General features: G+C 41.0%; 1 protein-coding gene across 1 annotated transcript; it reads left to right on the plus strand.

Moving 5' to 3' along the window:
- On the plus strand, positions 1–26,203 carry NUTF2 (nuclear transport factor 2). The gene is made up of 5 exons (XM_085314436.1): positions 1–116; positions 8,919–9,043; positions 12,337–12,408; positions 17,648–17,746; positions 25,677–26,203. The coding sequence occupies exons 2-5, from the start codon at positions 8,945–8,947 to the stop codon at positions 25,788–25,790; spliced, it is 384 nt and encodes a 127-aa protein (XP_085170562.1). The 5' UTR covers positions 1–116; positions 8,919–8,944; the 3' UTR covers positions 25,791–26,203.
- Positions 26,204–26,301: the final 98 nt, after the last annotated feature.

A 26,301-nucleotide genomic window follows, 5' to 3' on the forward strand; every position in this document is an offset into this window, starting at 1 on the left:
AGGCTAAGACTGGGCCGCATCGGGCGGGCGGGGCGGGCAGCGCGGGCGAGAGAGGCTCAGAGGATTCGCGCCGCGCACGGTGCCGCCGCCGCCGCCGCCATAGTGGGAACTGCGGGGTGAGTGCGGCGCGGGGCGGGGCGGCGGCGGAGGGCCCCGAGCCGGGGGAGGAGAGGGTGGAAGTCAGGAGCGGGGAGCGAAACGTGCCCGGGCGCAGGCTGCCGCCCCGCCCCGCGCTCGCCGGCCGCGGCCCTGTGGCTGAGCTCTGTCGCGGGGCGCACCCGGCAGCCGCGGGCCCGGGCCGTGGCGCGCTGGGGCGGGGCGCTGGGCGGCGGGAGCCGGGAGGCTGGAAGCAACCTGACCTTCTCCGTCTTTGACGCCTCGGCGTGTGCTGGCCTGGGAACTGAGCCCCGGCGCTGCCCGGAAGGCCGGGCCGGGGGCAGGCTGCGGCTTGGCGGGCGGCTCCACCGTTCGGTCCCGTGTGGCCGAGCCCCACCCGCCTGCCCGATTCTGGTGCTGGCAAGGTGACTGAGAAGCGTGGCAGTGCACCGGACGACGGGTGCTCCCCATCCACAGTTCCGTCCCTCCACAGTTCCTCCGACAGCCTCGGCTGCAGCAGAGACTTCAGCTGAGGCGAGTGCAGGCCGTAGACTTAGGAAAGAAATCTCCAGTGGCAAACGAGAACAACAGTTCCTCAAGCTGAGGAGATAAATGTCATTCCTCTGCTCCAGGAGAACATTGAAACAGCCCTTTTAGAGCAAGTAGCTTTTTGAAGGAGTGTTTTTCACACATGCTTTTCAAATATTCCTGTGTGCAGATAATCTTTCTAGTCTGTGCTGAAAGATTCACTGTTGTGACTGCTTTAGGCATTGGGCTTTCATGACACGGATGTGCCCTCGAAGCCTCCTGCCTTGCTGATGTTGCCTGTCTGTGCTCTGTGGTGCTCTTGCTTTACTTGATGTGATTTGGTATCACAGAGGGGAAAGGCAGAGGCACTGAGTGCTGAGAGTAAAATCTGCAAGGAGATAATTTGCATTGCTTCAAAGAAGGTGTATCTCAGTATGCTTTAGGCTTCAGGTATTTGATATTCACTATATTATTCTCTTACCAGAAGCGCGTGCAGAGCCTGAACTTAACCTGGCTGATGTGTTTGAATAACTTTGTCATATAGAAGAACAAAAAGTTTGCACTTTCTTGGAGTAAAACTAGCAAGGCACATGTGCTCAGTGATCTGCTATAGGCATCTTGTATCAAGGGGATGGGGCTAAACTCTTTTCAGTAGTGCCATGTGACAGGACAAGAGGCAATGGGTGAAAGCTGAACCACAGGAAGTCCTGACTGAATGTGAGGAGGAATTCCTTCACTGTGGGAGTGACAGGGCAGCGGAAGAGGTTGCCCAGAGAGGTTGTGGAGTCTCCTTCTCTGGAGATACTCAAAGCCCACCTGGATGTGATCCTGTCTAACATGCTCTAGATGACCCTGCTGAGCATGGGGGTTGGACTAGATGATCTCCAGAGGTCCCTTCCCACCTTACCCATTTTGTGATTCTGTGGAAGCTGAGAAAGATTGATAAGCACTAAATCATTTTTTTTTCAGTAAGATGTATAGGATTTAGGATAAATGACATATTATATCTGGGTTCTGATGAACTGAATATGTTCCAGTATTTGATTGTCTCTGTTAACGTGCATTCTGTTTAGTTTGGAGAAGAGAAGGTTGATGGTGGGGGGAGGTTGGAACATGACTTAATCACAGCTTTTCAGTATCTTCAGAATGATTAGCAAGAAGACAGAGCCAGGCTCTTCATAGCAGTGAATCTCAGGAGGACAAGAGACAAGGTACATAAATTGAGACAAGAGAGAGACTGATTGTATATAAGGAGGACCTTTTCCTCATGAGAATGGTCAAGTGTTGGAACAAGTTGTCCACAGAAGTTAAGCAGTCTCCATCCTTGGTGGTTTTCAGGATTAGACTGGCTAAATGCTTGAGCAAGCTGATCTTATCTCCCAGCTACCCATGCTCTGAGCACAAGATTGCACTAGAGATCTCCTGAGGTTCCTTCCAACCAGAATAAGTCTGTGTTTTTCTTTTCCTGATAATTTGCTTACCTGCTTCTCCTGTTGACAGCATGTGCCTTTGCTAATGAAAGGTGAGCTGTTCAAATGATTGCTTGTGTAGGTTATTACATGAGCTGTTTGAAAGGAAACTGATTAATCCTGTGATGCGGTTCCATTGGGGTCTTAGAAAGCATGCACAAGAGGAGCTCCTCTATTTGTAAGTCTTAGTGGTAACAGAAAAGAGACTGAAGGAGTCTTTAGCTCACTATTTTTATTCTGAGTCGTCAAAAATATACCATACCACTTAAATTCATGTCTATACTAGAACATGGTAGAAATTGCATGACCAGCTGAAACAGCTGAGTGCTTTTATTGTCTTTATTTGCTCATGTTGTTGAATAGGGAACAGTGCAGTGACTGGTAGTTTTTAAATCATGTTTGCCGTGGAGTTTCCTGTATCCTTGGACCAATATTATCAATTTAAAGAGCGTTGGTGCTCTCTTGTTACACTGAGTGTCACACTTTCCGAAAAAAAACCTGTCAGCTTAACATTCTGCTAAGCCTGAATTCAGCCATGACAAAGTTTATTAACTTAAGTGCAGTGCTGTGTGGAGGCAGTTTGAATGTTCTAGGAATGTGGTTTAGAGATGCTCAGGTTACTTACGAAAGTAGTGTACTCATACTCAGTTACTGGCTAATATACGGCAAATATTTTTCCTTCCTTGTCTTCATTAGGATGTTAAAATGTGTTAGTTTGAGGCTTTTGTCTTTATGTTGTGTGTTTTCTTTCTGATGTGCTCAAACGGTCAGCCTCACAAATTAGAAACTATTTACTTGCTTATTTGCTGGTGATAGTTGTTTTTTATTTTGGAATGCTTTCTTTGTGTGTGTGAAAATCCCTGTGAGTCCACCTTAGTATTCTTTAGCAATTTACATTACACTATGCTATTGCTCCTATCTAAATGCTAGTTTTAGTTGGCATTTTCAGAAAAAGTGCAGGATTTCTTAGTAGTGCAGGTTTCCCATGCTTTGTTTCAAAAAGACTTTTTTTTTTTAATTGATAGCAGCTAAGCTAACATGCCCAAATGTGATAATTCAGCAAGTGTTTAGATAAACATCATTAAAAAAAAAAAAAAAATCAGGGAAGGTAATCTAAATTTGTGGAGTTTTCCTTGTTTCTTTTCTTTCTTTTTGTCTGTTAGCAACTCTTTCTCCTTCTGTCAAAATAAAAAAAAGATGGCTTTGGCTTGTCTAAATTTACAGCTCCAAGTACCTCTGGTGATGCTACTTGAGTAGAGGGATTGACTTGGTGCTGCAACGTGTTGACTGAGAATCATCTTTAAGTTGTTTCATGGCATCTTCTTTGTTGAAGGAAGCAATAGGAAGAGATATCAACCAAAGTTTTTACAGAAATTGGTTATTTGAGGACTGTGGTCCCCTTAGGAGTCTGGGCAGTCTTGGTATGTTCATCCTGAACTCTTAAGCCCAGAGTTAAGACAGCGGAGGAGGAAGTGGGATGCATGTAGAAGCCTCGATATGAATACCTTAAGCCATGACAAGCAACGACAAAGATTCTGTGTTTCTGCATGTTGTGGATAAAAGAATCTGCTGCCTAAGGACAGTGTAACCTCAGTCTAATTCTGGATGGTTCATAGCTGTGTGAGGGCTTCTTTCTCTTCCAGTCTCCCTCTTTTTCTTTCCTCCTTGGTACTACTACTATCTGGGGCATGCTGCTCTATGTATTACTAGTGCTGTCTGCCACATACTGAAACTGATGAGGGGGAAATGCTAATTAAGGCAGTTGTTTCACCTGTGGACCAGTATGGCTAGTGGCACTGGACATAATGCTGAGCAGCTTGTGGGGAAGGGAAAGGCTTTGAGATGTAGTGTAGTCTTGGGTAATTTGACAAGGTTGAGTAGCAGCTGGGCTGTGTGAATGGCAGGGGACTGTGCTGTCATGATTGTGGGGCTCTGTGGAGGTTCTGTTAATGTTGAGAGTAGGCTTGATTGTATGCAGGAAAGCCTCCTATCATGGGCAACTCAAAAGCTCTGCATGGTGTAGGTTGTCCTTCCTTTATTGCAGGATGCTGAACACAGGAGCATCTCTGTATGATCAGGAATGCTGTGTAGCCCAAGGCAATTTCAACAGTACCAGTGTAGTGCTAAGTCTTAAAGGAGTGCTGTGCTGTATGTGGGATGAACATGGGATAAGGAGGCTGAGGACAGGCTGTGTGCCATGAATCACCATGTAGGATGGGAGTTGGGAAGTTCAGTGAATGATGTGTAAAGGTCAGGAGAATACACTTCAGGGTGTGTTGGTGTGTGGTCTGGTAAAGGTATTGGAAAATTTGACTTCATTAAGCCTTTTATATTGAACATAGCTTTTATAACAGCTTGATAAATGTATCGATACAATTTGATATGGATTGTATCTGATTGAAGGGGACTAGACTTGATGACACAGATCTTTCCTATCTTTTGTTTTCTAGTATGTCTCAAGTTTCTTAAACTTGTGATTATTCCACATTGTTTTCTGCATGTTAAAGGAGGCAAATCAGAAAAGGGGAAGGAAATTGCTTATTGGAAGAGGGACAGGGAGAAAGAAGATATTAAGCAAAAGTGCATATGAATGGCACAGGAAAAAAAGCAAGATCATAAAATTAATGAAGGGTCACTAATTTCAGCAGCATTTTTAAAATTTGGTTCTAATTTCTGTGGCAAAATCAACATTATAACTGGGCAAACTTATACTGGTTTTTATTTAATGTTTTTTACTTGCCCAAGTACAAATTTCTTTGTGAGCTAACATACTAATTTTTAGTTTCAGAAACCATTCTATTACTTTCTATATTTAAAATACTTATCCCTTAGTTTCTTACAGTCATAAAGCAAAGGCTTTCTCACTGTTTCAGGATGAACAGAAGGCATCTGGTAATTGAGTGAAATGGTGGTGTGCCTCAAGGACCAAGTCTAAATGAGATGCAGTACTAGCATACAACTTAATCTCAGGTTCATATGAYGATCTAGTGAGCTATTAAGGGTTAAATACACATGGTGTATGAGAAAAGACTTCTTTTAGAAAAAGCTGACATCTAGCTCAAGAGAATAAGCTGGTTGTAGTTTGCTATGTACTAGCTCAGATTGCGAGTAGGTGCTTGGCTGTATAACATGGATATCTATAAGTACATTTGCTCTTGAATGTATAGGAAGGGTGACTGGTATTTATCATACAAGTTATAGTGGTGCAATTGTATGGTGGTTTAACAAAACTGAACAGGAGTGATTTTTGCTTGGACTGTTTATTCTATCACAACCACTTTCCTACCATCTCAAACTACATACCTTTAGGTATCTTCAGCTCTTGAATGGAAGCAGCAGACTTCAAAACTAAACACAAGTGGTTTTTGGTTTCCTAAATAAGCTGCAAGAATCCTCCCAATGACATGGTGAGCACCACCAAAGTAGATTCACAACGAGGCCCTGCTCAAATAAGGTGAGCGTAGATTTAAGAAAAAGGCAGCAACAGGTTCTGGAGAAGCTGAGAAATGGGACTACAGCCTGGCACAATCATGTATGTGATCCAGGGTTTCTTTGTCACCACAGAAAGGGCATGTTTCAGAGGACCTGTGAACTGTGCCATGGGCATGCTTGGGACTACTGCTTAAGGGAGGAATTTCTAGCTTATGTCGCTGCTGGGCCATGGAGCAACTCAAACTACGAGCTGTCCCATTGTGATACTTCCCATTTTGATGCAAAACTTTGTGCATGGGCATGATAGGAAAATGAGGAAATGGGGGCAGGAGAGTATAGGTGTTTCTGAGGTGATGGTCATTCAGCATATCACAGTGTGCAGAGAGAATGCTACAACGGAGGCTTGAGGAATAAAAATCTGAGCTTTTATGGAGTTTGAGTAGATGGCTGTTTTCCCCAGGACTCTTGAGACAGGAGCGTTCAAGGTGGTCTTCATCTTCAGGGACAAATTAGAAGAGATGTGGCAGATGTCATTCCAAGTGCCAGGAGAGCAACATAAAGCCTATTTGCTTCTGTTGTTCGAAGCTCAAACTGCTCTCCAGTTTTGGACCAGTACTATTCTCTGGCTCATGGCAGATAGAGATGCATTTCTGTCCCTGTGAGTGAAGAAAAGGGTTGTGCTGCAGCGGCTTAACTACATGTAAGCTGAATGTTCTTACGAGTTTAGTTACTTTTTCCTCCCCCCCCTCCCCCCATAGCCTAATGTGTAGAGGGGATGATATTGGGGAACACAGATTGTAAGGGGGTTGTCTTGAAGGCAAAAGACAAATCCTGGCCTGTGGCACACCGAGAATTTGGGGTGAGGGGAGAATGACAGAGGGGAGAATGACAGAGGGAAGATAGTATATTGACATAATACCAGTATCTTGGAACCCCATAACTTTAAATCTCTACTAGACTTGTTCAGAATTTGAAATTCTGGGCCTTTTTCTAGAAGATGTTTTGTAGGTCTGTCTTCAAACTTGGAGATGGCAAGAGCATGTTATAAAAGTACCCTATTGCATGTTCCTGTTCTTTATTGATTGTAGGTGAAACTAAAGGGCTGTTACAATGGGCTCAGGTAGATGTAATTCCCATGGGATTGTTTGGTATGTTCTTGAAACCCAATGTGCTTTCCTAAATGCAAGTGTAGGATTCAAGGAGTTTCACAGTTCTGTATTGTGATAGATCTTTGTTACAGCTGGGGAGGTAAGCAATGGAAGTATGTGTTGCCAGCCTAGGCACAGCCTAGATCTGTTTCACACAGCATGGCTTCTGATAAGTCTTCTGAGGAGAAGACTTAGAATGAAGTCTATTTGAATACTGTGAAGTGGTTTTAGAGAGATTTTCTTACAAGATGAATACTTTAAAACAGGCTGAAGTTATTTCCTTCCACATCTGTTCCAGGTTAGGCTGGTATGTGGCAAAAATGGATAAGCAATTGATATAACTTTTCTCTTGTAAAGAAGTGAGTTTGAGTTGTTTGGTTTTTTGTTTGGTTTTTACCCTGTTTTACTTGGATAGATTTATCAATTTGCGATCTATTTTCACAGAGGAGTCACTCTGTTGGGTAAAACTTCTTCAGACTGAGTCACATATTGCAAATATTCATGGGACAAATATGATGATTGCTATTCCAAACTATGTATTATAGATTTCCTGGAGCAGTTCAAATATTAGATAGCAATATGTCTGTGATTTTAGTCTACGTTAGTATATAGGATTACTAGTTTTAATGCTGACTACATTGCCTAGAAAGTTGATGATAGATTAAAAATGTTTCAAAGTCAGGATGAGCATGTTTTTTCAGTTTGTTTCTGACCTCATTCCTTCATCTCTGGACGAAATTAAGTTTCCAAGGTGCACTTGGAAATGAGTCTTTAGCTGTCATCAGCTGTGTGTCAAAAACTGTGCAGTCTGTAGCCTGGTTTTGTGGCACATCATTACAGCCAAAGCTCTTTCTGCAGAGCTTTTTCTTCTTTGTAGGCTCCCAAACATCCCTTTCTCAGAAGGAATGACCGCATTGTCACACAAATATGTGAGTAATTGACATCCAAAGGAACCCAGAATAACTTATCATGTCTTGTGTTCAAAAACAATTTTATGTTCTGGATACTTCTCAGCCCTGCAGTGCAATACAGACTAGTATTTTGAGGGTTTCTGGTCAGATATTGCAGAAAGAGTCTAGGGACTGGCAGATCTTGACCTTTATCCAGAATAATTTTGTTTTCTTGAAATAAACTCAGTCCTTAAAATGGAATATAATGGTTTTTAAGCACAACACTTTTTTTTTCCTTTGTGTTTTGACTGCAGCACAATTCTTCAGCTTGGGAGGTCTTTTAGAGATGGGTCAGAATAAAGAAAAAAATGAATTTGTTTTTGAAAAGTTCTATGAGAATGTAGAGCCACTGTCTATTCTGATCTTATGATAATTTCGAGATCTAGATCTATCTGGACTGGTGCACATGCCATATGTTTAATCAAAAATAGTAGGGACTGATTTTTCAGAAGAGTTCAATACCTTTGAGCTCCCAGTACCTTCAGTGGGAACTGCAGATGCTCAGGACAGTGAAAAATCAGGATTTGTGTCTTTAAATGACTACAGCGTCAAAGATGTATGTCAGGATAAAAGACTAAAGCAGGTCTTAAAGTAAATTTGTGTTATGCAAAAAGCTAATGGAAGTGAATTGACTCCTGTTGCATAGCACTGAAAGGACACTGTTTCATCCTCAGAATAGTCTGTGGATGGTGAAATATATGAGGAATCACAGAACTGTTGGAGTTGGGAAGCATCTCTGGAGATCATGTGGTCCAACCCACCTGTTCCATCAGGGTCAAGTAGAACAGCTTGCCCAGGACCGTGTCCAATCAGCTTTTGAGTATCTCCAAGGATAAAGGCTCCACAAGCTCTCCAGGCAACCCATTCCAGTGTTCAACAACCTTCAAAATGAAGAAGCATTTTCCTGGGTTTGAGTAGAATTTCTTGAGTTTCAGGTTGTGCCCGTTGCCTCTCATCCTGATACTGGCCACGACTGTTCTCTTTTTCACYATCTCATTGGATGTTTATGGATAACTCCTGAGCCTTCTCTTCTGCAGGCTAAACAATCTCAACTCTCAGCCTTTTCCCCCCATGCGGAATGCTCTAGTCCCTTAATCATCCTTGTGGCCCTTTGCTGGACTTGCTCCAGTAAATACCTGTCTGAGGGATTTGCTGTACTTCTTTCAAAGATTAAATTCTGGCTGTCTGAGGGGTCTGCATTTACCTCTTAATACATAAGCCAAATACTATGCTTATTTATGTGATTGTTCTCTCTGCTAATTTTTTTTTTGTTTGTTTCCTTGTTTGTTTTACAGTCACTGGCTTTGGGTGAGGATTCAGAATGGGAGACAAGCCTATCTGGGAGCAGATTGGGTCCAGCTTCGTACAACATTACTACCAGCTCTTTGATGCAGACAGGACCCAGTTAGGAGCAATATATGTGAGTATCTCTAGAAAGGAAGTTGAGGTTCTATCCCATAATCTGTGTAAACTTCTCTATTTTGATTTGTGGGAATACGCAAGAAGGGTTAGTGGGTTTTATGCTGGCTCCACAATATTAGTCAAACAATTGCACTTGCTGAACTCTTATTTCTTGTCTTCCTCTTATATGTGCCTTCTATTTAGAGCTTTGTCTGCCTCGCTGATAGGCAGTCAGTCTCAAAAAAAAGAAAAAAAGAGAAAAGAAAAGAAAAATGCACAACAAAAACCAACCTCCCCAACAAAATGGCTATAAACAGCAGCTTGCAGTGAGAGAGGCTGGTGATTATCTTGTGATAAAATTCTCTGTAAAAGCAACTGTGCTATCCTTAGTTTACCATTAGTTTATAGCCTTGGATTTGCTTAGACACCTGTTAGGGTGATGGGATGTGGATTTTTCTAAGCCCTCCTCTGTTTAGCAGCTCTTACAGGTGTTTTTTGGATCTCATGCTGCATTTTTTCTAGTGTGTTAAATTAAGTTTAAATTTAAGCTTTCTTTTAATTAAAAATTCTTAACTTTCGTCCCTTATTTGAGGCAAAATAGATGTGGGTTACAAACTTTAATTTTGTAACTAAAAGGTTCAAGGGAGTGTCTGCCTCTAATCGTGGAGGAGGACATGTTCTAAAGAACATGCAAAATGCTAGTTGAGATTACCTGTGGTGAGGAATGCTGCTGGGTGGCTGAATTGTTTTAGTAGGAGACTCAAGTCTTGCAAGTCTTTTAATACATCCTGCTTTTCTGACCCTTGCTGGTTGAATCATATGCAGTTCTGCCAAGCTCTTGAGTGCTGGAAGTTCTTACAGGAATACCATCTGACACCTCTCCCTGCACCGCAGCAGTTTCCACTAGCACTGATAGCATTACTTCTTTGGATTCTTACTTCTTCGGGTGTTTGCTGTCTGCTAGACTGTTGGCTGATCCTGGACAAGAAGCTGTGAGCAGGATTTGTAAAGTGAGAAGAGCAAGCAGTCAGTATTTAATCCACAGCTCTAAATATGAAGCCTCTTAGCACTTTCTGATATGTTACTATCCAAACGTCTTTAAGTTGCATAACACTGATTAATTCTAATGAAGACTGACTAGTTCCTGGAAACATGGCCTTGCATTCAGTGAGCACCTGGGCTTTGGGATCCTGCTGTCTTTCATCATTCAATGGAGATTCCTATTCAAGTACAGGCAGGAGAGCATTAGGGAAGTCACTGATGTGTTTTAAAGAGTTTTTAAACTATGGAGGGTATAGACCCTGCTTTGTGTGGCTAAAATGTGTCCTTGTCTAAATTAAAGGAGATTCTGTAGAAATGTTCTACTTCTACTGAAGCCCTTTGTCTTCTGAGACCTTGTGGAAGTAAATATATTATGCAGCAAGGGGGAACCCTTGGATTTCTCTTGCATTCTTGAATTGCTGCTTTCTACTTCAAGGTTCAGTATTTCTCCTTTAGTGGTGTGACCCAGTTAAATTGAGTTTTTGTTCTGAGACAGTCACTTTTGTTATGAACTGCTTGAGGTATATGACTTCAGACTAAGTCAAGGGTTTGTACAGATGTTATGCTTATGCACTTTTGCAGGAAAATGCTGTAGCTCTACGTTGTTCTACTGTATATGTGTGGCTTGTTGTAATGAAGTATTTTCTTATGCTGTTTTCTCATCTGTAGGGCTTTTGAGATGGGAAAAGGGATGCACTTTCTCACAGATATATGGTGTAGAAGGTAACTATCAAGGCAACCTATAGCTGGGAGTCAGGTAGACATAACTAGGTACCATCTAAAATTCTATCCTGTAGTTTAATGTTTATATTCCCTCACTAGTTTAATGTGTCCCCTAAGATACAAGACCTTTCTGACTGTTCCGAGAGGAGCAATAAGCTCAGCTGCTGATTCCTGAAGTGGATTCAGTAAGGCCGGTCCTGGGTCTCCTGCTTTTCTGGCTTTCCCTATTTGAAACCCATGCTTTGAGTGCATGAGAGAAGAATAGTGTCATCCCCTGGTACCATCACCTTGTTTCCCAAATAATCAAAATCAGAAATTGATGTCCTATCATAAGATGTGAGTAATGTCAGCCAAATGCCCTTGCTGAGTAACTAGCTTACACAACCTGGATTGGGTCCCTTTCCTCCTGAAAGGGGCATGTCTTAAAAGGAGGCAGCGTTCAAGGACTCTTAATCTGTACTGCCTCCAGTTGCATCTGTAACTGAGATGATCTGTGCTGTTGCTCTGGTTGACCTCTTTGTTCTTTTGGCTCTTGCTGTATGTGTTCTGTATTGTGTCCTTGCCATGATTTTGTGAGAACCAGAAGTTTTTTGAGATTGTCGCTGTGTTGTGCAAGTTCAATGCACCTGGCTGAAGGATGTGGCTTTCTGGTGCAGCATGGATCAAAAACAGGGCTTGGAAAACTTACTAGAGAACATACAAATGGGGCTCTTTAGATTCTGCCCTTTTCTGCTCACATATTCAGATCCTAAGTGCAATGGAAATTTAGAAGGGGAAGAGGCAGGAATCATGTTTCTTGAGCTATTTAGACTTAAAAAGGTGGAAGGAGTAATAGGTTCCAGGACAATTTGGGATGTGAATAGAAACTTGGGATACTGTTTGGAGATGACAACAGGCAGACTTTGAGCTCAGTGGAAATCAGTCTAAGTCTGTTTGCCAAAAGTTAAAGTTGGACTTGGGATGGCAGAACTGTGTCAACACTAGTTAGGATCTTATGACCTTGGGATAAACTGTAGAAAAAGCTTCTTACCTGTTGCACCTAACATATAGCATAGACTGGAGATCCTCCCTCATATACCAGAAGAGCTTGTAGACTGAAGTATTGCAATCACTTCATTCCAGATGAGGCAATCTGTTAGAAGACCTTTAGATGCTCATTATGCTGTTCTGGATGTGAGTGGGATATGTAAATCAATACTTGAGATGTAAAAAACATGGTGATGTAACTTATTCTGTGAGACTACTTCATATATTTTTGTCTCTTGGTGCTTTACTTTGTGTGCATACCTTTAGATACCTTTTTCTTCTGAAAACTAACTTTGATCCAAAGGAAGGATTTTTTTTGGTAGAACTGTGACAGTGAAATTTCATCTACTTGATTTCTAATTGACTTTTCTAAACTGTTTCAATTGCTCTTTGTAGTTTCTTTCCATCTCCTTTACAAGTAGTTTTCAAACTTTGCAACTTTTCAAAAAGTTTTCAAATTTTACCAATATTGCTTCAGAATTATCTAAGCAGGTGGATGAATTTGTTTTTCTTTCCCCTCAGATTGATGCATCATGCCTTACGTGGGAAGGACAGCAGTTCCAGGGCAAAGCAGCTATTGTTGAAAAACTCTCTGTAAGTGTGTAATCCTTCCTGAATGTTTTGGGAAACATTTCTGAAGACTGCAAATTAGTCTTTTGAAAGTTTGAACTAGAAGTGTAGCAGCTTAAAACTCTGGAAAATGGGACTTGTGCTTCCAGGTTATGGTCTTCAGAGAATGTTAGCTGTGGTTTAATTGTGTGGTGAGGTGTTAATTGACTCCTTTAGTTTGCAAGATTATTTTGTAACTCTGCAATTGGATTTGATGTTGCTAGYTTACTTTCAAAAAATATTGTTCATACTCTTGACACATTGATTCTCGTTAGAGCAATGCTATGGAAGTAGCACCGCAAACCTGTTTGGATTTGCGTATGGTAAAGGTCAAGCCAGGAGCTTTCTTTTTTCTTGTACATAAATTGCAAACAATTTCTATAGTGGAGACCCTGGCTTATTCTAAACCCAGAGTTTATCAGCTATTCAGATATGAGCAGAGGAGAGCATTTCTTACTGTATAGAGAACGTGAAGCTCTTGCTCTATATTCATTTAGTTAAACATGGAAAAAATTATTCTTCTGAGAAAAATCTGTATTAATGTTCTAAAAATGGGTGTACCTGCGAGCTCTCATGAGATCAGAAAGTTTGTTCCTCTTGCCTTGTAGATGGCATGCTTTAGCTCTTCTGACATTCTGCTCGGAACATGGTATATCAGACAGAATAAGACACCATTCAGACTCTTTCTTCTCAGAGTAATAAAAACTTTTGTTACTTGGACACCTATTTAGTTGCACAGGTATTGTTTTTGTGATTTGGAATCACTGCTTTCATCAAAGTTCTCCTTAACTGCAAAGACCATAGTTTGTCCTTGGATCTGTATTTTAGGTGCCTGCTTTGCCTTCAAGAAGGCCACACACCTCAGAAGTAACACAGCTTGCAATTGTTTACTCCCAGATAAGGCAGAAGATACTCAAGCTCCAGAGTTGGTTGGCTGTGTACTCACTGTTCCTTAGACCTCTGGGCTAGCAGCCATTTAGACACCCAACCAGCTAAACACTTGCTTGGCTGGTGTCTAAAGCTTTGCCTTGGATCTGTCGCAGTGCAGAGCAGTCTGTTATCCTCCAGGGTGATACTCRCTTTCTTCTTTGCCTTCCTGACTGTAGCAAAAGTCAGACTTTCTGGATTCATGTGCCTGCTGCACAGTCTTGCCTGGTGAGTAGAGGCGCACTTCTTAGCTCCAGGGGAAGCTTTTCTGTCAATATGCATTTGATTGGAGCAAAGAAGAAATGCAGTAGAATTATTCAATGCCCTTCTGCTGCTGTGGCTTGCTATGGAGCTCTATCAATTTACCCTGACTGTGATGCCTTTCAGGATGGCTCTGTCAGCACCAAGCTACTCAGGCTGTCCGCTGTTCAACCTAATGTTTAGCCCGTTTCTGCTCCTGGAGCATCTGAGAGTGCAGAGCAGGTCACTGACAGAATTTGGCGTTTCTTGCTTTTGCACTTAGTGGTTTTGTGTACTTCAGTGCCTGACCTAATCAGTAGTGTACCCTAAGCACCAACAAGATTTCTCCTGAATAGCAGCAACACAGCAGCACCTTTTCAACCTGTTCTCTGTCAAATAATGCTAACGCTATGGAACAAGGCTGCAGTGGCAGTGGTTTGCCAATACTGGTACACCTATAACGGAGCAGGTAGTCCTTCTTTGTCTTAATAGGTGCTGGACTTAGGGCTTGTCTCAAATAGAATGTATGCACTCCTTAGTGTAGCCTGTTTTGGCTTGAGCATTTGAGATACTGCGTTAGTCCTTCTAGGAGCTTCCCGAACCAATGAAGAAGCTATGCCAAGTTGCTTTAGTGACAGAATATCTCTAGACCTCCTTTCATGTATGGTGGGATTTCGTCACATCTCTTAGCAGAATTATGTTACAGTGTGCACATTCTGCATTAACCAGACTTATCCAGAATCTCTTCCCATCAATAAGGCACTCTTAGACTTAGCATACTGAGTATTAGCAGGCCTCAGGGTAGGCAGCTGAGAAAACAGGTTGATGTTTTCAGGTACTCTAGGAAGTGGAATGTGTTTATGCAGCACAGCCAGCTCCATGAGAGAAAGCCAAGAGTGCCTGAATTTACTACTTGTGCTCCTTGCTTAGCCTGCTAATGTACCCAGCACTTCTTGCCAGGTGCGAGTTTTTAAACTACTTGACAAACATTATTTTTTGCAAAATTTGTTTTATCTTCAAAAAAAGACTTGGAAGTGCAGACAAGTTCTCATAAGATGCTGAAAGCTTTGCTTGTATGGTTTCCCATTTGTGTTAGTCCCTTGCATTGCACTGTTCATCTCAAGAAGCGCTTCAGTACAGGTGCATGTTCATCCTTTTGAGGGAATTTCCCTCTAAGTTTTTTTTTTTTTTAATTTTATATATATATATATAAATATATATATATATATATAAATTATTTTCTATTAGCTGATCCTACTCTGTCCAGCAGGATTTTCCCCCTTGTGTCACAGGAGAAATAGTTTACTCAGCTGGCTAACCACTGGGGTGGAGTGGGGCGGGGGCCCTTTCTCTGCAAGTGACATTCAGGTACTTGAAAGAGGCACCACCTTGCCCAACCTTGTCTTTGGTTCTGTGCCACTGTTTTGGGGAACTTGGGGGCGGGAGGGCTTTCCTTCGTCTCTGTTTTCTGTCTCTAATCATACCTCTCACTGGCATCTCATCACACTGGAAAATGGGTTCTGGGTACAACCACGTTCATTTCAGTTCATCCCTCTACTTAGCCGTTTTAAGAGACTCTTCTTGCAGGACTTGCTCAACAAGAAGTTGATGTACAGAGGTAAGACCAGGTTTCACAGTGCTCTCACTTTTGTATAAGGGGAGATATCCAAAGCCTAACTTGTATATGGTCAAGTTTCGGACAAGGACGCTGGCAAATCCTCTGCTGGCAGTTCAGAAGAGACTGCTGTGGGGTTTTGGGGGATTACAGGATGTCTACTGCACATTATGAACAAGTTGGCTCATTTCAGTTCATGGTAGATCAGGATTGTTACCAATTCAGTCTATTTGTGGCATTTTTGTGTCTCTGCCCCCTCCACACCTTGTACTCACCAAGTCACTTGTGATGGCCACAGCAGACTTTCTCTTTGTGTCTTGTCATGATTGACTGATTAAGACCAGATCCTATTTGATGCTATTTTCAAGGCACATGTATTTGAGTATTCAAAAATTATGACTGATCCTCACTTGGCTGGTAGAATTTTTGGGCAACTTGTAGACTAATTTGAGGGCTTACCTTTCTCAGACAGGTGCTATCAGTTTTGATTCAGTATGTGTTACAATAGCAAATACTAAGGCTTGCTTTCCTTTCTAGTCCTTCCTACTAGCAAATACGTTTGTAGTGTCCCATACCAAGCTTTATCTCAAGACCATTGTCTTTGGATTTCTATTGCTATTGTCTGTGTATGAGCATAGTGCTGGTTACTCTTTGGATCATCGTTCCCCAGCCTTTGAAACACTCCTGTTCTGAGGGCTCAATTGTTTCAGTCTGCAAGGAAGTACTTAATTATCCCCTTCCAGCATTTGTTGTCTGATTGCAACAGATGCTGCTCTTGGTAGTTAGAACTTACTTAGACAGTTGATTTGAGGTCATGGTTCTTTGAAGAAGTATAATCTCTGCAGTAGCATTCTGGACCTCCATCTGTTCAGACCACATTCAAGTCCTTGTGAATGCAGGTGATGATGGACAGCTCATGCTGCATAGCATGCCATAGTTCCTGGGAACAAGTTCCTTCTGCTGCATTAGAAGGGCAGCAAAGCTGTGGCTCTCGGACTGTATTACTTATGTTGTACTCCTCCAGCTTTGGATCTAAGGCAAGAAGCTAGCTCTGTTTCAGCAGGTGATCTTCCCTGAGTGAAGGATCCATTGACAGATCTGTTTGCAGTCTAGGCCAAGAGGAAACATTGCAGGCTTTAATAAAGACTGTTCTTTTAACAGTTGTCTTCTGAAGTTCCTTTGTGATTAGAGGACTGCTCTACGCTCTTCCTTTGCTTCCCTAGGTCTTGATTCTTCCACGGTTTGTGTTCTCTATTAGCCAAAGAATTAGCTTCCTGATATCCTTCCTGAAGCTTTACACTTGTAGGGTGAAGTCTGTACTTCACATCCTTGTGAAGAACAGAACTCTTAGGCCTAGGCCTTCTGTGAAGTCTTTCAGGCTGGCTCTTTCCACTGGAGAGAAATGTGGTGCTTGTCAAAGTGGATATTTGGATGTGTCTTAACCTCTTAAGAAATTGAGAAGGTCAAGCAAAGTGACAAAGCACATCCTACAAGTTTAAATGACTGCATGCTGCTGCCCTATATAGTGCTTTGACTCAGAGTATCAACTCTGTGATCATTTGGAGCTCCGTCCATGCTGCATTGCCACTTCCATCACTAATGCAGCATTTGCTAGATCAGTGCCAAAAATTGTTTGTGTGACAGGACTCTGAGATCCTCTAAGTGTTTGTGTTCACAGCTTAGTCACCTCTGGTTGGAATGTGAATGTAGCCTAAGTTGAAAGAGAGAATTATTATTTCACAGTGTCTCAAAGTGTGTACTTCAACTCTTAACTCCAGATGTACATGAACATGGAAAGTTTTTTTTTTTTTTTTTTTTTTTTTTTTTTTTTTTTTTTTTTTTTCTTTTCAGTATCTATCTATGGTTTGGTCTCCTACTCCCCCTTCCATCCTGCTCCTGCCTGGCACATGGCAAAGATGCCTGTTGCCATTTCAGTTCCCCTCAGATGCTCTTACTAGGAAGGAATCAAAAGTAAAAAGTGGATATGTGGATTTCAGGTACTGAACACAGGTTATTGGACAACCACCTTTCCTTTCTGTTCATAGCCAATTTAATGGAAAATCCTACTTGGCATTGCCTGGTAAATTCCACATATTGGGTCACATCATCTTAATACTGTTCAGAACACAGAAGTTTTGTGCTTTCATCATACCAAGTTTTAGCTTGTAGATGAACAGAAGCTCTTCTGGCACAGTGTAATAAGACTAGGAAAAAAGTACCACTAAATGTATGTGGTGACTAACTATTTCATGTCTTGGTGCTTTAAAAACATGTAACTGTCACGGTCAACTCAGCTGAGCAGGGTTGAGTTGCAATAACTCTCCCTGCAGTAGTGCCAAAATATTCTAATTCTTCAAATACTGATATTTTTTCTTGATCTTTCTTTTGAGAATAAGTTAAATTGTCAATGATTGTACATTTCCTCATTTTTTTTCATTGTAGAGCCTTCCTTTCCAAAAAATACAACACAGCATCACAGCACAAGACCACCAGCCTACACCTGACAGCTGTATACTCAGTATGGTAGTGGGACAGCTTAAGGTAAATTCTTTCCATTACAGGGTAACAAATGCTTATGTCTTAAATTTTTTTTGTAGAACATTAAAACACCTGATTTCTGAAAACCTTAAAACGTTTTCTGGGGTGGGGAGGGAGTACTGGTAAGCTCACATTGCGACATGGTTCTTCTGCTGTTCAAGACTGACAGGAGACTATTCCTTCCTCAAGATAACTAGCACTAAGTAAAAATTTCCTGCAACTTGGCAGACTTTTCTTCTTGTCAAGCAAAGCATCATGGCCTTTACTGTGTATACGACTATAATACAGGCTCTGAAGWCATCAATATTTTCCTTACTTAGATACAATAAGGTTTCAGCGTCCTCAGCTGCATTTAAAAGTATCATTATAGTGTTCTTGGACACCATAACCACCTTGTTTAGTGTTCCTTCTGCCCCTTGGTGTACCATATGCATCATGCATTATGTTGTTTCAGTAGCCTTTTTTTAGCTGACAACCCTTCAATAAGATCATGCTTTCCCCTTTGCTGTTATAGGGCATAAGAATAAAATTATGGTTTTAATGCAGTAGTCTAGTTAAAACTGGGTCAACAATGGGAATGTTGCCTGTGTTGAAACACCTCCTCCTTGTGAAGAAATTGGATCACTTTTCAGGCTGTAATATGATTGCATTGCTGTTTAAGTTATGGTACCGAACAGGATACACTTAGGCAGTTTCCTGCTCTTCTGAGGAAATGTTGCATCTTCAATATACCAAAGCCACAGACTTGTAAGTTAATAAGAGTGTTAACAAAAGAATTTATTCTGGCGTCTGCAAAATCTTCTGCATGTAAAGTCACTTACAGGCAGAACTTGCCCACAGTGGGCAGTGTTTGTTTTAAAAGTATGAAATCACCATAGACCTGTCAGAGTTGGTCTTTTCAGGGTTTGGTTCAGCCATGCTGTCACAATCTTTAGACCTACTTTGCTCAGTTTCTCCTAAAATTGTTGCTTAGACTTCCTTTTTCTGTTGACTGAATGGCATTTCCAGGATCAAAGCCTTCAACCTCCCACAGAATGTTCTGTTAGGCAAACCTGCGCCTGACAGTTTGAATCTGCTTGCATCCTCAAAACACTTAGCTATTCTTTATTGTTCTGGGCTGACCAGTGGAGAAGAGCAGTTCCCAGTGTGTATTGCAACCACTTCTAAACCTAACATAGATGGCTTTGGCTCTCAAAGTTGTTCCTGCTTCCTAGTCGCAAGTTGGATTCTAGCTTTCCTGTTGCTCACTGCCTGCATGTACTTTATTGGGGAAAGACAGCCACACGTGGCCACGGAAAGCACTGAATTCCAGGGCAGGTTTGAAGTTGGGCATGTTCATCTCATTCCTCTGATTCTTGGGTGTGCAGAAAACTCAGTGGTGTGACAGGCACATTTTGACTCCATGTCTTGGACTGGACACAGCTGCAATGGTTATGCACTGTCATATTTTTAAGGTTATTTGCATAATCATCAAACAGATCACAGCCTGCAACAGTGATCCTATGTTGAATCCCATGGCAAGAGATGAAGCTTTTAAGAGATTCTGTAAAGCTTTGGGGTTTTCTCATGCTGTAGTGTGGTCATTGGGCTGGTAGATGCAGTCTGGGAGCTTTCTATAAATACCATTGCTTGGAGCAATATTTCTTACTGTGCCATTTTTATCCTCCTAACTATTTCAACTTGCTGAGCAGTACTTGAGTATTCAGGGATCATTCATGGTGCACCAGCTACTTGGAAATAATATGTTGGATTAAGCAGAATATTTACTGTTGTCATGACCATATATAACCTGTTTCTGAATTTTTAGTTGGAGAGGCAACTGTCTTCCATTCCTCACTCCTCACAACTGTGAGGCTTCAGTCTTGGCTTCAGAAAGCAGAGTTTAATGCTTGAGATTGCTGCCTATCACTGAGGAACTGTCCAGAAGTTCTAATTTGAACTTTCTGACTTTTTGCTTTTGCCTTGTATGATGCTCATTGTTGCAGCTAGACAGAGGAAATAACCAGTAAGAGTTTATAACATGATGTATATGGTAACCATTTCTGTTATTAAATGAAACTGGCTGTCACATGTAGAGAATACTTTCTCTTGTGTTAATCTATGTATGTTAGTGCTGAGAGGGACAAAAATTATTGCTATTCTAGATTCAAAACAGTAACTAAAAACAACTAGTTTGTTAGGCATTTTAATAAGTTGCTCATCTGCTGTTCATTAGAACAGAAGACAAGCACACAAAGGTGGAGCTGCGTGTTTTAGTTATCTAAAGGTACCCTTCTTAACACTCTATCTACTCTGCACAGCTCAGGTTTGCTCATCTCAAGGAAAACTTAAAGGTTAACTCACGCAAGAAGGGAACTTTCAAGACCATCAGTAGCAGAGTTGGAAGGGAAAAGACACATTTCCCACTAACTATTCAGTTATCCTGTTCATGGATATCCCAATTATCTTTACTATGAGGCCAGATTTTTGGAAGCTTAGAATGATTAACACATCCTTTCAAATCTGTCATGTTCTTTAAAATTTTCATTGTTATATGTAGTGAAAGAACTTGCATATGCTTTTACTAGAATAACACAAGAAAATAGGCTAGAAATACTTGATGGTTATATAATGCACTCTTTTAAAAAGAGTTTTTGAATGGATTTTTTTGAAGTCTGACTGAATTATTGGTCCTGAAAATTCAATGGAAACTCATTCTTAAGTGAGCTGGGTGCATCTTAGCATTTCTTCCTTAACCCATTAAATTCCAAGCTTGTTTTGCTGTAGGGAAAAGAAAATCCCAAAATACTTAAGCAGAAAGAATCTTCTGTTCTCCCTCTATATACTATGGGATAAGCCGTTACCAAAGTGTTACGAAGCCTCAGCTCCCTTCTTAACTGTGCTGGAATAGTCCTTAAGAAATGGTGGACCCAGGACTATTATTATCAAACTCCTCATTTCCTTCCCCAGAATATTATGCTTTAAGAAAAGTTGTTGCAGGTTTTAGGAGTCTTAAGCCTCTGTGAGTGTACACCCACCCTTTTGTAGGTGTATTTTATTGGATCAGTTGAAACATTACTGCCCAGTGACAAGGTTGGGATGTACATCTACCTCTATACTGCTCCAGTCTATAGCCCAGCATGCTAATCCAAATATGAACTATAAAATCTTTTAGAGCAATCCCATTGAGGGGATTGGACACAGCAGTTTCTTGGAGATGTTTGAGCATAATAGGGCATCTGAACATGGTGGATGAAGTCAGTAGCAAGAGTCTGACACCAGCAGAAACAGTACAATAACTGTTTTCATTGAAAAGCATGTTTTTAAACAGATGTGAAGAATCTTCTTTAATGACTATTGGGATAGTTGATAGTGTTTTATTTAATACTTCTATAGAAGAGTAATAGATATACCTCCACTGATTCTAATTCTCCTCACTTTTTTTATTGCTATTCATTGACTGTGTGCTTGCTTGCTTCAACTAGGAAGAAATCAGTTTTGAAGCCTCTAGGAGCGAGTTTCTCTTGGGGACACCACTTCAGCAATATTCATCCAGGATGTCATGCAGTATTTCTAGTGTGCTTCACTTAGTAACATATTTCTCCTCCTGTCATGCTCAGGCAGATGATGACCAGGTTCTAGGCTTCCACCAAACCTTTTTGTTGAAAAACTTTCAAGGTGCCTGGGTATGCACCAATGAAGTCTTCAGGCTAGCCCTCCACAACGTTTAACCTCTGCCTTACCTCTCTTCCATGCAGTCCTCGCTGTCCTGGCTGAGTAAGGAGTGCTCTCTTCTCGCTCTTCTGTCAATTGAGTTTGTAGTGGCTGAGAAGCATGGCTGTTGCTTGCACATTCTCAAAGCAGTGTGGCAGATCTGGGACTCTCCCTGGAGCGTGAATTTTGAAGTGATCATTGCAGAATTAATTGTGAATAACTAATTTGTTATGTGGTGCTTCATAGCCTTAGAAGGGAGAGGAAATTTGCAACCAAAGTCACTTTTTTTTCTGCTTTTCTTTTTCTTTTTTTTCTTTTACAATGCATGGTGAATACTTCTGCATTGTTTAAAGCTTGTTAAATGGGGAAAGTTAATATCTGAACGTACCTGTTAACCAAAATAACTGGCTTATTCTTTGAGATAGCTATGAATTTGCATTTCAGTGAACAGTTGCTACAGGGTGCTGGTGAAAGGAGAATAAAATTGTCCCTGACCAGGCAAGAGGAGAAAAGTTATGTTTTTCTTTTAGAGTAAGTTTCGGAATAAAACTTGGATCACAAAGAAATACTATATCTAATGTTCTGAAATGGTCATGTTCCATGAATTGAGGACTTGACAATTTTCGGCCTGTTAATTCATCCAGTCTAAGGGCCCCCAGGTCAGAAGGAATGTAGAGAAACTGGTGAAGCCTCAAAAGAGGCCGAGGTGGCCAGGGCTCTAGAAGGAGCTGAGCCTGAGTCTGGAGAAGAGGTTGCTAAGGGCAATCTAGTAGCAGCGTAAAACTACCTGAAAGAGAAGTAGCTGGAAAGCAGTTAGCATAATTCCAGTACTGACTATGGTTTTCTTGGTGGCGCCAGATGGTATATAACCAGGAACAGTGGTCGCAAACTACAGCTTGTGAAGTTCAGATTGGATACAAGTGGAAGACTCTTCATGAGGAGGATGAAACCCTGGAGAGGCTGTGGAGCCTCAATTGTTGGATGTTTTGAAGACTGCTAGACAAAGCTGTGGCTGATGTGATGCCTCTGATACCCCAAGTGTGAGCAGGAGCCTGGAATGGAGATCTCCAGGGCTCTTTCCAGTATGCAATTCTGATATATTTTTTTCCAAGGATCACAGGACATGAAAAAGAATTTGAACTGCATATAAGAAAGTTTTGTGGGGAAAAGCCAAGCCCCTTGTGTTTATAACCTGAGTCACAACTAGAATGCATATGCCGAATTTGGATCGGAAAGTAAAGGTAAAGGGTGTTTCAGTGAGGCTGCTTGAGATGTGATGAAGAGCTGAAGTAAAGAGACTGGAACAGTTATTGCCCTGTAAATCATCTCAAGTAACTGAAAGGATGCTCTTTGTCAAGTCATAAAATTCTGGCTGAATTCTTGGGCATGGAGGTATTGTTCCTCTGCTGTGAGAACGTTATATGAAAGAAAGAAAGCTATACTACGTGACTTCATTGTGTGAACTGACTATGTAAAGCAGCAAGAGGAAATAATTCCTTTTCTTCCAGTCTTTCATGCACGCAGTCCTGAATTACATAACAAATTCCCCTCAAGCCAAAGTACTAATGACTACAGTGCAGCTAGGCTTACCACAGATTGAGAGGAAACATATTCAAAAACTAGTATGATGATGATGATCTCTCACTCAGTAATAAGCAAGCTTAAATTTAGTTCATAAAACTTTTTGTGACTTCTGGTAGGTCCCTCAGTGACCCTAGAAGAGGAAGATGGAAAGTGAGTGAGAGTATATTAAATGCTTATTAATACCTTTGATTCAAAGTGATCTGAATTGAAGAGATTCTGCTTGGCCCAATCTGGCCCAGTCTGAGCCTAATCCAAGCCATTAGAAAGGAGCTGGCATGAATTCATTCAGACTTGGTCAAAAAGGTTAACTTTAAGATGCCTTTGCAAAGACATGTCAAGCTTTGAGGAATATTGGAAAGCTGTGCATCTGTTAAAGATTCCTTTAAAATTCCTTTTAAATATCCACAGTTATCTTGCAGCTGAATAGTTGGTAGTAGGTAGTGGGACCTTACTACTACCCATGTTCTTTCAGTGCACAAGCTACCTCTCCTTTCTGGGCAGATCTAATACTGATGATATGTCCTCTGAAATACCTGGTGTTTCTGCTGTAGTCCAGCACAGTTCCTTGTGTTCACATCAAGCTAGCTATTATGGAACATCTGCCTAATGCAAAAGGGTGACTTTATCAAGTAACAGAAGGCTACCCAGTACATCAAGCTGTTGAACAGTGACTGTTTTAGCACTTGCCTTGGTTCTGGGATTTTTCTTTTTCCATGGTTTTATGTACTCAATACTTCCGGTCTTATTTGCCTTTTATATTTTGGCTGTGGGAAAGTATTTTCCTTATCACTTGTCCTTCATGTTTTATAGTAGTTTGATTGTATATTACCCTTTCTTCCCACCCAGTCATGTTTTTTTTTGCAAGTTAGATTTGTGCTTAATTTACTTTCATCAGTAGGAAACTATGGATCATCTTTCTTGCCCTCCTCTGGCCATTCCTTATTTTACTGTTTTGTAAGTGATAAGAAATGCATGCAGGATTTGGTATGTGGGTGCTCTGTGCATTTATGTGACTGCATAATTATGCTTTTATGTTCAGTTCCTAATAACTGATAACATTTTGTTTGCCTTGATAGCTGTTAAGTTCTGAGCTGATGTTTCCAAAAAAAAAAAAAAAAAAAAAAACCTGCCTGCAAAGCCAGAGACCGGGACACGGCAAAAAAAAAAAAAAAAAAAAATTGTCCGTATCATTTTCCTGAGAGGCAGTAGCTAATCATAGGGCCCTTTTTGATTTTTCCACCATGAACTAGCTTGCACTTACTGCATTTTTTGTCTATCACTTTATTTCCTAAGCAGCTGTCACTATGAAATCCTTGCAGTTAACTTTAGATTTGAATGCTCCTTTTATGCTTTAGTTATGTACTTGATTCTACCAGTGCTCTGCCAGACTTCCCATTTCCAGTATAACTGATGTCCTTAGCAAGTTGCTCCTCCTTGGTTTGTTTCATAGTTAATTCATCATTTGTGCTCTACTTTTTTTAAATGATGTTTTGTTTACTTCCAGAAGCCTCCTTTATTCTGCTCTTTAGTCTTGGCTTTTTCATCTGCTTTTCTTGGTGGACTGCAGAGAATTCAAATCAACTCAAACTCAGATCAACTCAAAATGCTGAATGAAGAGCATTTTAAGTGTTTCATGCATTCCTCTGGATGCTGCTTGTTAATGCTTTAATGCTTTTTTTCACTTTTGAAGTTTAAAACTTGTGTGCTGAAAGATTAAAGCTTTAATTCTCTGAAAAATGCTGAACAGAGTATGTTGTGGTCAGTATCATAGTTTTTTTTTTTTTTTTTTTTTTTTAGCCAGGTGCTGTGTGCTGTTCAAATTTAAATCCGATTGTGTGATCTCCAGCTGATTTGAGAATCGATTATTTATGTTATTTAAAGGCTTTAACTTCTGCCTTGATCTCGCTGAGGAGACTGGTAAACATTAGATGGGAGGACTAGTCTCTCTAATACTGTTCTCTACTTCTGTAGTCCCTAACCCTTGTAATGTAATCCAGGCATTATAAGCCCCCAGCTGAATTATCAAAGGCAAAAGTTGAGGCACCTCTCCGAAGATTCACTATGCTAGAACATCCTATCACAGCTACAGCAATTGTTTAACTCATTTTGAGCAGTTCATGTACCATAGAAATACAAAGTACTATGTGGCTGGACAGCAGAGCATGCTCTGGGAAAGATTTCAAAAGCCTAGATCATTGCAGAGTTCATTCAGGCAATATTATTGATAGACTCCTACAGAAACTCCCTTCTATGACACATCCATACTACAGCAATTATCAGCTAATTTTTAAACACAATTACAATTGTTTTACACAGTTCCTAGGATATAGCCCAAAGGAAGCTTGTTCATTAAACACAATGAAGCAGGCATGTACTTACCAGTGATGTGAAGCTGCTGGAACAAGACATCTGCAACACTCTTCCAGAAAACCTCAACAAACTCCAGCAGATTTGATTCTATTGCAGGATTTCTGTTTTGTGAGACTTCAAGTGTTTGTTTGCCAAGCAACTTAGAACAGAGCCTCTGGTTGTATTAAAGTGTTTCTTGAAGTACTAGATGTGCACATGACCTTTTAAATCTTGGTTTGAGAGTGGAATGCATTCCTCATTTTTAAAAATAAGCTTTTTAAACTTTTTTTCCCCTCTTTCTTCACAGGCTGATGAAGATCCTATCATGGGATTCCACCAGATATTTCTATTAAAGAACATCAATGATGCCTGGGTTTGCACCAATGATATGTTCAGGCTAGCACTGCACAACTTTGGCTGAGCTGGCAACCCCGAGGCACCCGTGCTTTTTTTTCCTTCTGTCCTCTTCCTGATACTATTCACACTCACAGAACATTCCAAATATCATACACAAACCTGCAGCACTGCAGAGCGTGAGCAAGCAAGACCTGTGACCTGTCCTTCTGCTGAGTTTACGTTGTTACTAGATGAGTTCCTTGTGCATGATGTTTGGAAGTTAGACTTAGCTGCATTTGACAAGAGAAATTTGTGTTGTACCAGCATGCCTCGGAAAGAATTTATAATACAAAAGGTTGCTGTTTATGTACTGACAAGATGCTCTATAATCCAAAGAAATGAAAGAACAGCAGCCTGTACGGCCCAGATATTGATTTGTTCAGATGTTTCGATGCTACATTACACAATAAAACCATGAGATTTTCTTAACAGTTTAAATTGTTTTTATCAGTTGCATATTGAGCGTATGATACTACCTGAATTAGTTGTCATACCCTGTGTTTGCCTGGTTGGGAAATGTCTACAACCCCCTCCCC

This window comes from Rhea americana, unplaced genomic scaffold (genome assembly GCF_003343005.1).
Source record: "Rhea americana isolate MKP2758 unplaced genomic scaffold, rheAme1 scaffold_403, whole genome shotgun sequence".
In the NCBI taxonomy this organism is placed as follows: Eukaryota; Metazoa; Chordata; class Aves; order Rheiformes; family Rheidae; genus Rhea; species Rhea americana.

What these genes read in the sequence shown, in the direction of transcription:
- NUTF2 (XM_085314436.1), top strand. Translation starts at nt 8,945, where the DNA reads ATGGGAGACAAGCCTATCTGGGAGCAGATTGGGTCCAGCTTCGTACAA. An exon ending in CTATTGTTGAAAAACTCTCT is followed by an intron (nt 12,409 to 17,647) that starts GTAAGTGTGTAA and finishes TTTTCATTGTAG; the next exon opens with AGCCTTCCTTTCCAAAAAAT. An exon ending in TGGTAGTGGGACAGCTTAAG is followed by an intron (nt 17,747 to 25,676) that starts GTAAATTCTTTC and finishes CTTTCTTCACAG; the next exon opens with GCTGATGAAGATCCTATCAT.